The sequence below is a fragment of the Pezoporus flaviventris genome, unplaced genomic scaffold, assembly GCF_033815535.1.
Source record: "Pezoporus flaviventris isolate CSIRO_AGI_PZ_B2104156 unplaced genomic scaffold, CSIRO_AGI_Pfla_v1 ptg000015l, whole genome shotgun sequence".
NCBI classification, from domain to species: Eukaryota; Metazoa; Chordata; class Aves; order Psittaciformes; family Psittacidae; genus Pezoporus; species Pezoporus flaviventris.
The window spans coordinates 7,266,322-7,280,934 of NW_026892563.1; the positions used below are offsets into that span (position 1 = coordinate 7,266,322).

At 39.5% G+C, this 14,613-nt stretch overlaps 1 protein-coding gene across 24 annotated transcripts in view; it reads right to left on the bottom strand.

Moving 5' to 3' along the window:
- Window positions 1-14,613, bottom strand: part of DMD (dystrophin) — a 1,205,254-nt gene that overhangs the window by 17,098 nt on the left and 1,173,543 nt on the right. For 21 of the 24 annotated variants that reach the window (XM_061453343.1, XM_061453346.1, XM_061453349.1 and 18 more), the window contains 5 exons: window positions 12,208-12,273; window positions 10,820-10,885; window positions 8,746-8,904; window positions 1,174-1,417; window positions 685-808 (listed from right to left, as the gene is read on the bottom strand). In XM_061453343.1, coding sequence (XP_061309327.1) covers window positions 685-808; window positions 1,174-1,417; window positions 8,746-8,904; window positions 10,820-10,885; window positions 12,208-12,273 — 659 coding nt within the window. The remainder of the gene's footprint in view (window positions 1-684; window positions 809-1,173; window positions 1,418-8,745; window positions 8,905-10,819; window positions 10,886-12,207; window positions 12,274-14,613) is intronic. The other 3 variants (XM_061453344.1, XM_061453342.1, XM_061453345.1) reach the window with 1 other exon arrangement.

Sequence of the window (14,613 nt, forward strand, 5' to 3'; positions counted from 1 at the left end):
ACTCTCCCCCAAAGCCTCTCTCCAATATACACTAAATAAATTTCTGTGTATGAAGCTGAATATTATCATCAGTCTTAAAACAGTATCTTGTTCAAATAACTTAAGCACATCTGCTTAAAGATGCTGCAATGGTTGGTTTAGCAGAAAATCCTTACTACTTGGTAATAAATACTTACTAATTATATAACAGATAGAAAATTAGGAAATGCTACAAAGCAGTTACTGAAAGCACCAAAATAATAATTCTAGCCTCTAGCTACAGAACATCATTACTTAGCCTTACTCCACAACTCAAATGATGTTCATTATCACATCTGATGTGATATTTAGAAGACACGAGATGAGCACTGCCTATGAGTGACAGCTCAATTCTACTGACTGAGCCATGACATATTAAAAAGAAGATCGTATCAGTTAACGTGGAGATGATTAATCATACATTTGATCTCTTAGCCATAATGAAAACTGTGTGCATTTAAATCAGCCATGTCACACTTAATAGATGAAAGTCAGTTTGAATATAATAGTCAGCTTCTTAGTGATGACACTGAAGGCCACTGCAAATGTCTACTTTATTCTCACTGAACTAAACAAGAGAGAAGAGTATTTTCTGCTTTTAAGGGTCTTTTTTTCTGGAAAAATGGAACTACATATTTTATGACAATCTGAACTTTGTTATCTTACCCATGGTTTCTGAAGTCTGGCTGCCAACTACACGAAGAAGCATTGGCTGACTGCTGTCTGACCTCTGCAAAGAGGCAGAAGGAGATGACAGTGTTGTACCATTCAACTTGGCATCTGCCTGTGGCTGAAAATTGAAGACAAAAAGAAGAGACTAATAATCTCTCATTACACTTGCACAAATCTTTGTATCTCTGTATTTTTTATTCCATGAATACACACAATTTTTCTGTATAAGTAAATATATCCATGCAAACAATGGATTTAAATTCTCAATAAAACAAGGAATAAGACTAAGTAAGAACACTGAAACATGATTTTGCACTTTCACTTGCACTCTGTAGAACAATTTAACATTATTCTCTCACTAGCCTCCACAGATATGATTTCTTGGTATGTTGCTGTTATTGATAATGCTTCACACGCTGTTTGGAAAGTGACTCTACTTTCTAGTCCTGGAAAGAGATCCAGAAGAAAGGCTTAAGGGCTCACCTGCTCCAGCAGCTGCCTCAGCCTGTGCAGCTGTGACTCCAGCTGTTTGTTGTGATCCTCCAGAATTTGCATCCTGGCCTCCAGGCGGCCCTTGTGCTGGCGAAGCAGCTTGGCTTCCGCAATGAGTTCAGCATCCCGTGGGCTTTGTGGAGAAACTGGCATCATCTCCGGTGGGGACGGCAGTGGAGACAGTCCTTTGTGGTCATGCTGTTGCTTCAAACGGTCATACTCTGCTTGCAAATTTCTGTTGAGAAATAATAAAAAGGTAAAAGCTTTATGGAGCCGAATAGGCCAGTTTAGGCTATACTCTGCAAGGGGCAGTGAGCAGGCATCTTGTGTGGTGTCATGTGTCTAACTACAGGGGGGAAGAGGCTCACCTACATCACCTGCCTTTCATTCTGCTGAATCCACATGCATGTATATTCATGTAGGCTTACACCTCACAGATGTGCATGGAGCTGATACTATATGGACTTGTGATATAAACACTGCCTAAAGGCTTTCTCCAAATCCAGAATTCACGATTAATTCCCTTGCAGGGCACACAGCACAAAAGGCTGGCTGGGCTCCAGACACCCTCCCAAAAGCCCGGGTACAGCCTGTCCTGTGACCAGTCCTCCTCGGCTTCCTGCTTTTTATCCTTCTCAGCACAAGCTGGACTGCATGTTTGCTTCCATGCACAAATACACTCGAGGACCAATTAGTGCTAAAAGAGGACTTCGGGTGATCAAAGCCCTTTACAAACACTAATCAAAGTGGACACCACCTGGCTGGCCTATCCGTTCTACAGATGAGAAAGCTAAGACAGAAAGGTGGCCATGCAGAAAGTCAGAGCAAAACACAGAACTCAAGAGCTCATTTGCAACTCTGCCATTGCCACTCAGGTCACATCACTCTCCTTCCTTTCTATTTGCAACTGCATCTCCAGCCTAGCTCTAAAATTACTAACCTAATATGAGGAAAAGACAAATTAGTGAACTGCTCTGTTGAACTGCACTGCACTAACTTCTGTTATAATTTTCATCTTCATTTGGACTGCCCTGTGTAGAGAACTGGCACTGCTAAGCTTGTTCTTTTATTCTGTAAAGCTCCAGTTTTACTCCAGTAAAACACTCCGTAGATTAATATGATCTACAGTGGTCCATGTGAAAAAACCTTACCAAGCAGGATGAGCACAGAAGGTAAGAAACTGAAACCCTGCTAGGGATAAGGCAGTCCGAAACTGCAAAAACAGTAACTTGCAACAGAAGCTTTGTAGGCAAGGGAAGGCTAATAAATTGCACTGGGATTCTGTTGCTATGATATTCCTTTAGAGCTTCCCAGAAGGAGGATGCTCTGGTAACTGCTTACTCATCACAAGTGGCGACCCAGATTTTATTTTTTTCAAGTTGTTCTTATTTGAGGTTGTGAAAACAGGCACTTTTTGCCAGTTCTGCCTGCAAATCACAGTACACACTGACAGTTTGGGCTGGAAGCTTAACAGCACCTCAGACACCTCCCAGTAAACCTCACTAAGCTCTGAAACTCTTCTAAAGGTACATTATTGTGAGCAGAACAAGAACTCAAGCAATATACCTTGTTTCGCATAGATAAGAAAGCAATGCCAAGGACAAAGACAGGCTACTGACTGTCCTTCAAATATACTTGTGCCCCTCAGCAGCTATTTGATAGACACCTGCTAACCTGTGGCTGTGGCACCCCCCAGAATATGATCCCTAAAGGATGTCTGACCTAAATGATCCCTCCTCTACTGAAGTTTTTATAAGATTAAAAAAAGGGGTAGATCATTCTTAACTACAGGCTGTTCCAGGTTCCAAAATTCAAGATTTCTTTTGCTAAAACCCACACAAAGGGGGAAAAACCATGAGGAGTTAAGAATAGAATACAGAATAGCTCAGCTAGAAGGGACCTACAAAGATTATTTAGTTCAATTGCTAGACCACTTGAGGACTGACCAAAAGCTGAAGCATGTTGTTACAGGCATTGTCCAAATCCCTCTTAAACACTGACAGGCTTGGGGCAAAGATCTCCTCTCTAGGAAGCCTGTTCCAGTGTTTGATCACCCTCTCAAGAGTTATTTTTTTTTCAAGGGAAGTTTTTGTTTCAATAAAATACAGAGTTTCAAGCTCATGAAAATAATCTGGGAAAAGAAAAAATAGGCGATACTGGATGTTGTCTTCTGATACGCATAGCTAAATGAACTGGTAAATAATTAATAAAAATACAGAAGGGAATAGGAATGAGCATGACAGCAGTATCACACAAGGTCTTACTGCAGACTAAAGTTTAGATAGGATTGATCATTAAGCTTGTTTTTCACAAAGTCTGTAGATAGTGGCTATCACTACCCCTTGAGAAATTTCCCAGATATACGATATGGGCAATACTCTACAAACAGCAGACTCTAAAGTCTTAAGTGCTGTAAAGCAAAAGATAAAATACCACCCTTGGTCATACTTACAACATAATCAGGTACCCTGCTACAAAGAAATCTACAATTATCGCCTCAACTATCAGTATAGAGAAGTCCTTCCAGTAACCATGGTACTGAAAAACAAGTGAGGACCAGGGTGTAATTCAGATAAAAACGCCTTCATGTCTCATATAAAACAATTAAAAACTCCTTCTGAAAGCCTACAGTAAAAAAAAAAAAAAAAAAAATTGTAAAGGATATTGCACATTACCCAAGTAGAGGTATGTCTGAATTTGTGAGTTCAGTAATTATAGTTGGAATAAATGAATGTCATTTTGAAGGATGGATGTGAGTTTGCCCAGAGCACCTGTGTCACTGAGTTTTCCAGCTGCACCTTTTCAGTCCAGCTAACACAGTCCTTAGGCCTTAGGAGAATTGAGACTCATCATCACAGAAACTGCCTTCAGAGCTGCAGGAGTGATGTGGAGTGCAGATGATCAATAATGTCACAGTAATTGGGATCTAAACATATAGGCATGAAGATTTGTATTAACATAAGGGAAAAAGCTGAAAATTAAAAAAGAAAGAAAGAGGTGGAAACCTGCTGTAAGAATATCCTGGAGAAGAGAACAATCAGCTCTTATTCCTACCTCTGGAACAGTTTTAAGCTGTGTGGTGAAAAAGGATTGCTGCTGCAAGCCAGGCACTGCCCACAGCACTCAGTGTGAAGCCTCTGTGTCCCAAGGAAAAGCACTCTGCCATTTTCAGCATAAAATGGGCCATAAGAGAAAGGGAGATAAAAGCATAATCCTCTCCAAATGAATGTAACTAAGCAAGCAGAGGCAGTACTGTGAAACTTAGCCTCCCTCCACCATAGCTCAGGCTGGGTAACTTTTACATCGGGCTGTCACAAACAAATGAAGCTGCTGCATCCTCTGATTTATTCTGCTTCAGTAAGAGAAATAGAGAAAGACAACTCCCATATATTTATGTATCTCATTTATTATGCTTGCACCTCTTTAAAGCATTCATGAAGAAAAATATTAATAGAGGAAGCATGCAACGTAACTCTGATTTATGCAACTGCAAAGAGCCGGGTAGCAAAGAGCTCATGGCTCTTTGCCATCTATCACTGGTGGCATTACTTGCCTGGTGACAGAAATCCTAGTGGACCCTATTTGCTGAGTAGTCCTTTTAGAGGCAATTGAGAATTTATGAATTCTTTTTATTTTTCATCTCCCTAAAGAAAATCAGTGGTCTAAAGATATGGACAAAGCTGGTAACTGAACTACCTACCCCTGTCACTGGAGTGCCAGTGTTTACTCACGATGCTTCACCCTCAGAAGATCTAGTTTCCCTTCTTCAATGCCAAAATAAATACCAAGAGGAGCCACAAGATGTTTAGAAATGTATCACTTTCTCACTATTGGCAACTATACAGAAGGAACTTATTTGAGAAGGCCATTCATCAGTCTTCACATCTGAAGGAACACCATAGCTGCGCAGAAACAAAGCATCTTTGAGATCTGGGGTATTAGTGCTTCTCCAGTGGCGGACAGCCCCCTCTGCTCCAAGTGCAAGTCAAGAAAGTAAAGGAACGGCAACTAGCTCTGGCTGGAGATCTCATTTACTAAGTTTTGGTATATACAGCTAGGAACTGAGAGGGAAAAAAGAGAACAAGACAGAAGTCTTCCTTCTGAAGAAGTATGTCAGTGATCTTGACTCAACTAAAATGTTTAGGAAACATCCTTTTTCTTTAGTCATTAAACCAGCATTTTAATTCTTTGCAAAAAGTTCTGGGCCTCTGTCACTGCAAAACGTATGCTTTCCACTTAACGTTAGCACAGTATAACCTATCCTGCAGAATAACCTATGTAATGTACCACTTTAGATGGACACCAGAAATCTGTCTTCTCTGTTTCTGGAATACATTCACTCTTGAGGAAATCTCAAAATGTTTTTGGGACAGTTTTATAATTGCTTTTTTTCTCTTATACTGCAATACAGTGATAGTGCCTTCAAATTTATGTTTATTGCATACATAAGAAACAGTCTTATCACAATAATCCATGTGATGTAAAGCTGAGCATCAGCCTGAAGGCCTTATACTCAAATGCAACATTTTCACCAATTGAAAATATGCTCTAAAATACTCACATGTTAGCAAATATAAATTATTTAAAAGTGAAATTTTAGCCATAAATTATTTAAGGAAGTCATATTTGCAAGCCACAGAAGTACGAAGGTCTCAAAATGCTAGCAGATAAATAATGAATATCTAAGAAGAGGTCCTTGGAACTGAAAAAAAATCCCAGTCAGAACTGTCTCAACTTGGTTAGTTTCTAAGTTGGATAATACATTTCAGAAGAATTCAAAATAGGCAACAGATCTTTTAAAACTGTCCAAAAGCAGAACCTCAGAATTACAATTTCAAAGGGTCTTCCATTTAAGTAACAAGTTAAGATAAAATATTTGGAGACCATAAACTGCAGCTGAAAACCAAATGGAGGTCAGAATTCAATAAAGAACTGAAAGAGGCAAAGAAAAGTCAAAACAAGAAGTAAAAAAAGGGGCTTTTTTTTTTTTTTTTGAAAAGCAGGAAATTGTGGAGAGCGGAAGGAAAAGAGGAATGATGACAAAGTGGTCTGAATATCATAGTACTGCTTCTTGTTGGCACTTAATGCAGTTTCCCCAGGAGCTGCTGAGAAGTGGCTGCATGGGCTGACTCCCACTGTAAAATAATACAAGATACAGCAGAGAGAACTAAATCTTTGTTGTCAAAAATCCCCAGCAGTGTATGCAACAAAACCTGTGTCAACACAAGCAGGAAAGGATGACTGTTTATCTAACACTGCTAGCTGCCCAGCCACTTGCCTTCCCCAGCATAAGCACCACATCCAGCTCGGCACTAGCAAGGAGACATGCTCCAGCAACAAGTCCCGAGGTATTTACGATGGAGATGAAACAGTTCAGGTGCTTTAAGGCTGGGCTGAGGACCAGGTGGTCACAACACGATTTGCATCATGTTCAAGTTATTTCCCAGCAACAGATTCACTGAGCCTTCATGCTGATGCAATAAACGTTTGCTTGGAGGGCATGGAAAGGAATTCACTCATTGGAACTGGGTTCATGCAAGGAATTAGGCACTGGGTTGTTGATTACCTTTGAAAACAGCCAAAAAAGGTTTGCATAAACTCAAAGGAGAAGAAAGACTAGGGAATAGAAATTTAAAGGGACAAGACTGTTTTTTAAAGGTAGGTAAGTTATATGAGTGGCTCCTCACTGACCCTGTCTGACCAGCTTGTTTTTCTAAACAGGAACAACTGTTTCCTCCATAGAGTCAGTTATCTGGCTGTGACAAGCTATCAGGACAACAAGAACCTGCTCACTATTCAGGATCCACCTGACATTTTAAGTAAAAGCTATTTATAGCAGTTTGCAAAGACAAAAGTAATGATTTTGTCATAATCAATGAATATCACAACAATGTGACCTCCATGCTGCCCTACAGAAACAGACCTCTTCATCCCAGTTGCACTGAGACCTGAAGCATCCACAAAAGGCAAGGCTGCTTGTGGTGGCATCCTGTCCGTAACAGTGCCTCCAGTAATACAAACGAGAAAACAGGCTATAACCAAGCTTATAGTCTACAGCTCTTGTTTAATCCAGAATTGGCAAACTTCAAAACAGGTATTTTTGAGGTGCAATTCCTGTCAGAGATCTTTTAATGTGCTAGTACTCATGAGTAGTTGTTACACTAAATAAAGCTCACACTGAAATTTAAGACATTAACCTTGAAAAGGAATTTTTTAGCCTATTTAGCTATCTAATTCCTTGTTATACTCATTTCCATATACCAACTTTCTAATCTAAAACCAGGCTGCTTTAAAAGCCATCCTACTTTCTAGTGCACAGCTTATTTTCAATACGGACAGAAAAGCATTATGTTGGTTTTTTTTAATTTCATGATTCACTACCTAATCCTGTTTAAGAAAATAACAACCCTCCCCTGAAAACTAAGCTATCCTATTATCTGTACTGTACTAGTTACCCAGTATTTCTTAACTACAGAAGTCCTGAAAATGCAAAGTATAATGGCTTATTTCAAAATACGGATTTTCCTCCATTTTGGAAAGTACTTGGCTTTTTAGTGGGAAGTTTGGAGTTTGTTTCAAACAAAATCTCACTTCTGTTCAATGAGCAAGAGCTTTGTTTACTACAGCTTTCTGCCTGAAATGCTTTTGTCATCCTTGCTACTCACCGATCCTCTATGTTCTCTCAAATTCTAACTGATAAAAAGTGTGATGGAGCCAGTGCAGATGATTAGTACCATCCAATGATGACTTATGCATGGAGAGAAGATCTATGACACTGCCAACTCTTGCATGATTTTATGCTGATCGCCTAAGACTCCAGAGTACCATAGAAAGAGGACTGTAGTGTTGTGATGCTACAAGAATCCAGTCGTGAGGGAGTATTTGTGACTAAATAAGATAATTTGAAATTAAAAGTGGTAAATGATACTTGGTATTGAAAGGCTAAAGAAATAACAAGCAATACCAAACAAATAGAAAGAAAAGAGTGGCCAACTTTTAACCAACTCATTTGTTGAAAGTACAACTTTATAACTCATTTTATCCCTTAAAAACCTATGAAAGTTAATTTCATCTATCTGTACAGTACAATTATTTCACATTATTTCAATTATTTTACAATTTACTTCAACTGAATTGAGATAATTTCAAAACCTCATGTATCCCAGTGAACAACCTTCTTGAGAAAAGCCTGTTTTTTCAAGAACCTCTGCCTGCCTTTTTCCTTGTGTAACAGCAAAATAAAGTAACACTGGTATGAAGCTCATTACTATCAAGGAAATAAAGGGCACAGTAGAGCAGAAGGAAATATTATGATGCACAGTGAACAGAGCTTGTCACAGGTGGCATGATGAGTGTCAAGTGACCAGGGTATGTCTTCAAAAGCTTGAAAGGTTTTCTGAAAGAAGCAGTGATGACACATCACTACAATGGAAGTGGGAACGAGTTACTGGAAGTGGGAACAAGTTAATGACAATACGATGTCAAGCTCATCACTTAGAGAAAATTTTCGTTTGCCCCCGTAGCATGTGCACAAGGGCTGTGGCAGCAGGCAGCGTAACCTACCTGTTTTCCTCCTCCAGGTCTGCGAGGATTCTCTCCAATTCACCTCTCTCCTCACTTTCCAGAGAAATCAGGATCTGGGCAGGGCTTCGGGGCTGGCTCAGGGGGGACTCCTGGTTCAGACTTTGGCAGTAGTGCTGGATTAATAAGTGTTCATCATCACTGGAAAACAGAGCAGAATAAACAGGCTGTTCTCGTCCTCATTTTTAACATTGAAGTGAATATGAGGAGATGATTCACTCCCAGTTTCTCATTTCTTATAAAGAGATTTGCTGAACTCTCTGTAACAAACAACAAAGCAATATACCTTAAAGCAAAATCTGCTGAACAGTTTCACTTAGTCCCTGATACTTTTCCTTCTCTGCAGAGACCACAGCTCTTTCCCTCCCCTGCTCATATACTTAAAGCAAAGATTTACAACAGCTGAAAACCTCAGCTTTCCTATCCTGCCTAACTCCAATTAGGAATCTGCTTGTAAATAAAAGGGCTATCTTCTGCTGCCTGATCTGTGCTGTGGAAGGGTCATTGTCCTGGGTTAAGAAGTAGCAGCAATTTGTATCTTGCCCATATTTTTTAAAAAATTCAGAATGTACAGATTTATTCTCATTTTATTAGTACAAACCTATTATCAAACTGGATAGTCAGTGCTTAACTGAATAATATTAATGCAACTCTTAATTAACTAAAGAACTAATTGAACAGAAAGGCCAAACTAAGGACACTGAAATACTTCAGCGGGAACAACGTTAAACTCATCTATTAAAGCGTTACTACTCTCCATAGTAATACAAAGTTAACATACAACTTGGAAACAAAGTTTTCATGAACTGCGACATTGTGTATGCATTAGTTTTGAGGTATCATTTTAACTTTCTCCTTTTTGAACCAATATGTCAAAATAATGTACTTGGTTGTACAGGGTGGGTACAACCATCCTATCAAGTCAAAGGAGAATCTATTTTGAAACAAAGAAACAGCTGTACTACTACTCAAAAACATCTCAGAGGCTCACAACCAACCTTAATGATCTGGAATCTCAATTTAAGGGAAGGAAAACCGGCCACAGTACCATGAGCTAAAGAAACACTACAGATTTAGTAAAAAGAAGATTCTGTCTAAAGTTTCAAACAAATCCACACCTTAAACTGTGGTAAGGATGAGATTATGCATAAAAGAAAAAAAAAGAAACCAAACCACCCTTAGAAAAGTTGGAATTTGAGTTTTTCTTTCAAATTTTATTGATTCAGAATCTATGCCATGACTTCTCCTGTGCAGTTAATCTACTGAGACCAAATTTTCAAGCATGACAATGACTTACGTACTTCTGTTTTCGGAAACATTACTCAGCTTTCTAGTTCTATGTCCTTTCATTCAGCAAATAAATAAGATCGAGGAAATCATGAGAGAAGAAATATATTACCATGTCAGTAACCACAGAATGGTCTCAGTGTGACATTAGATTGAACTACTTTTTTAAAACTAAAACTTTTATTTATGACTTTACATTTAAAGTAGCACAATAAATGCTTGCCAGTGATCTGTCCAACTTTAAAGTTTACTACTTCAAATATTTTGTGGAGAAGATGAGTCCCTCCTGGCTTACACATGCAATGTATTTCAGGCATTTGTACACCAAAGATTTCTGTTTAGTCTCACTAACCTTTTGAATGACAGTTTGCCCACAACTATTTTCCAGCTTACAGGAATTTAACCTTGCAGTTAAGCTTGCACTACAGAGAGAAAGGTTATCTGTTTATGTTTGTCCTTAAAACACATCAGATGATGAGCCTTTTTTCCAAGTAATATGGGAACTATTTGCTGAATATACCACTAATTTTTTGGAAGAAATTAGTAATTTTAATCTTGAAGGTATTCACCATTAGTTGCATAAATTTGGTCCTAAGCTATAGGCCATGAATCTAGACACTACAATACAAATTGAAAACATGTAAGTTCATCATTAAAATGAACCAGATGTGGTATACGGCCATGCAAATCCAGCACTAAAGAATTTCATTACAAGTTATTAACCTTCACAGTAAAACACATTCCAAAGATATTAAAACAGCCTACTTACATGCTCTCATTAGGTGAAATACTGTCATTTAGATAAGAACCATTGGTATTCTCCATTTCTGCTAGCCTGTGGAAAAATAAACAAGACTCATTAAAATCAATTACATTTTTCAGAAACTTCATTTGCTCTAATATTCCTGAAAGACTTAAAGAGCATGATGTCTTTAATGAATCTGAAACTCAAATTAATTTATACTGTTGATTACAAAATAGTTTTGCAACAAGCTATCGCAAAGGATTGTTTATTTGCGACGATGACCTGGCTAAACTCACTTCCGAGGTTTCAAGCCCTTCTCTGAGGTTATATTCCACTCCTCATGATTAATTAATTCCACAACCAAGGGAAGGCCTTAAGATGCCAGGGGATTACACAAATTGCTTTGTACCTGGCAATGTCATCATCAAAACTGTAATGATCAGTCATTTCTCATTGGTTTTAAGCACTCAGCCTCCTAAATGTCCTGCATAATTCAGAAATACTTCTCCTGATCAAGTGATTTTGTGGGAGAGAAAGAAGAGGTTGGAGTAACTATTTTTCACTACCTCAACCCTTGCTAATTGCTTGCCTAGTGGAAAAATGTTTTCATGTTTGTGCAATTAACTCACTTTTTTTTATTCTTAAGAGCAGTATGAAAGCAGACAAGTGAACTGAAGGAGCAATATGCTGCTATTTTAATCCTCCAAACCAAGGAAAAACCCTGTTTGTGGTATTGCACAAGGTGGATTACTTAACATTAAAATGGCACTTGAGAGTTTGGAGGTTTCTGCTCTTCTGAGTTGTATGATTACACCAGGGTCCATATTAAAGACAAAACTCTATGCAAAATCCTAGAATCATAGAATAGTTTGCATTGGAAGGGACCTTTAAAGATCATCTAGACCAACCCCTCTGCAATAATCAGGGACATCTTCAGCTAGATCAGGTCGCTCGGAGCCCTGTCCAATCTGACCTTGAATGCTGCCAGGGATGGGGCATCCACCACCTCTCTGGGCAACCTGTTCCACTGTTTCACCATGGAACCTAAAAACTTCCTCCTTACATCTAGTCTGAAACTGCTCTCTTTCAGTTAGAACCCATTACCCCTTGTCCTATCACTACAGGCCCTATTAAAACATCAGTAACCTGAATGCACAGCTTAACAAAGACCCCACAGGACCTAAAGGCAAATTCTGACCACACAGATGCTCTGGCATGCAAGTTAGTTGACAGCCTGGTTAACAGCAACCACAGACAATGCTCTGCATCTCAAAGCCTGGAAAGCAAAACCCCAAACCCTATGTTTCTTTAGGAAATGCTCAGGTAGCAGCTAGCCTTTGGAAGTTTTTTTTTTTTTTTTTTTTACTGATTGCTTAGAGAAAGGTCTGCCTAATATCCAGCTGGTCTCATACCTGCTAGCATAATGTTCAATGCGTGAATGAGTATCATCATGTGAAAGCTGAGGGGACGAGGCAGGCCTATAAGGCAGAAAACACTGATTAATCACAAACAATACCCCTTTAAAAGTAAAAAGACACTTAGCTATGCCTATACCCTCACATCCTCATGCCTTATGCTATGTTTGATAAACAGCAAATTGTAACTCCAGGCGCTGCGTGTGCCTCCTCAAGCCATCGGTGCAATGTTCTCTGATACCACACTGGGGATTTCAGCCATTCTGCAATCCATTCGCTGCAACGACTCTTCTTCTCACCGATCTCTGAAGAACCCTTTCCCAAAGGATTTACAGAAGAGCTTTCACCCTGGTTTTCCTTTCACACCTGCTTCTTTCACTGGTTTCACACACAGCCCTATGCCAGCTGCAAAAGCCCTGCTGGGAACCTCTCCTCTACTCCCGCCCTGCTCCACTGCCTGCTTCCAGCACATCCCACTTAAAAGAGCCTTTAAGGACCACTTCATGAGCAACTAGAAATAAATACAAGAAACATAAGATGTCTGAAATGAGCCTTTAATAACACACTGCAGACAGTGATGATTTTGCCTAGCGTCTTTCCAGAGTTGCAATCTGAACCATAGATCAGTGTGTTCTACATGAGGACACTGTCAGCTATTTTGAGTTTTCTGCTTGACAGATCAGATGGCATGAGGACCTCTTCACTTTTTTGTTGATTAAAAAAATTCATGGGACTTTTCTCACCAGTAAGAGTATTGTTTCTTACAGCCCCAACTCTGGAAAATGTCACCACAGAATTAGGTTGCCTATGCAACTTAGAGAGCACCCTTTGCTGCCATGAGATATTTTACTAATGTATCTACATGTATGATGAGGTGCTGGAATAGAAAAAAAAAAAAAAAAAGCAGATTCCCAAACTGTATGGCAATCTCCTATATTACCTAATTTCAACATCTCTTTATTCTGTCTCTGCCAACACTCTTTCTGGAACGCCTGATTGAAGAAGGACTTTCTCCCATTTAAAATTGTTGGACACTGTAGTTCAGGCTGGGTCTGCCCAATTGGGATTGCACTGCATTGCAAGAGCAGGTAGATTTTGGGTTTACTGCTTATATACCAAAACTGTAATAATTTGTAATGCTCCCATGTTAGAAGCTTGATAATCCTGCAGCATATTAACTAGACTGGTCATCTTCCAGTTTTCTGATCATCCTGCAAGGGTCTCTAGAAAATTAGGATCCTTCCCAATTCATAGAGCTGTATGGTGGATACACAAAATTCATCATTGTTAATGTCTCTTTAAGACATTAAAGGCCAAATATAACGAATCTCATTTTGTCCAAAATGAGCTTTGGCCTCTGAATGTACTTCTACCCACCAATGTGTTCAAACATTACGACAGCACACCAGAGAATAAATACTCAGTTCACAGAGCTCCTCAGTACAGCAGAGATTTGTGCACAGAGGCAATGGCTTCCCTGCAACTTGCTACCCTACTTTGTGTAAGAACATCTAGGCTGAAGGGAATGGAGGGGGACAGGAGACAATATATCTAGAGCAGTGGATTACGGAGCAGCAAGACAACAACAGTTTTCAGATAAACAGATGCTATCCCCATTTTTTTATTTGTCTGACATACAACACAAGTTAAGCTGGTCTAAGGCGGCACTATCAATGCTCACACAAATGTTGCTGCTAACACTGTGTGTAGACTATCTGTGCTAAAAGTAGCTTTAGTTTTGAGCTGGATTATTTCCCAGTCCCTCTTACCCTGCCATTGAACATGTGTTTGTACCAGTACAAAGGAAAGGACAGCCCTTGGTTGGGACTAACTGGGCAATGAAGAGACGTCCCTTTTGGCAGTAGTGCAAGGCAAAAGATGGGCCTGACTGCATGATCACATACTTGCTGCCTTGAAACTAAGCTTCAATTTCGTAGAGAACAAGGTGGGTGATTATATATATTTTGAAGGGAACACAGGGTTGTATAACTTGTTGATTCAGTCTCTTCAGCAACTGCAGGCAGCGGATGAGGCTACATTTCCACGTTTTTCTCCACTTCAGAACATACTGTAATGGAGATCTACCTTGAAACAGCTTTCTGAAAGTTTGCTTAAGAAAGCAAACCTGTTGAGAAGCACTGTAGTCTCTGTGTTGAACTTAGCCGCTCAGGGTACATTTTTGCCAGTATCTGAGAAAGCCTAAGGCCGACTGTGTTGTATTTCGGGCTGTTGGACAGACGTACTCTTAGATGACCATCTGTGCTAGAGCTCACTGTCCTTCTTTTCTCAGCACACATACTCAGCCCACCTAACCAGTTTGAACAGTCAGCAAAAAGGCTGGGAAACATAGCCAATATTTAGCTAAGATAACCGTCCCTTTTACAAGGGCTCCACAGCTGCATT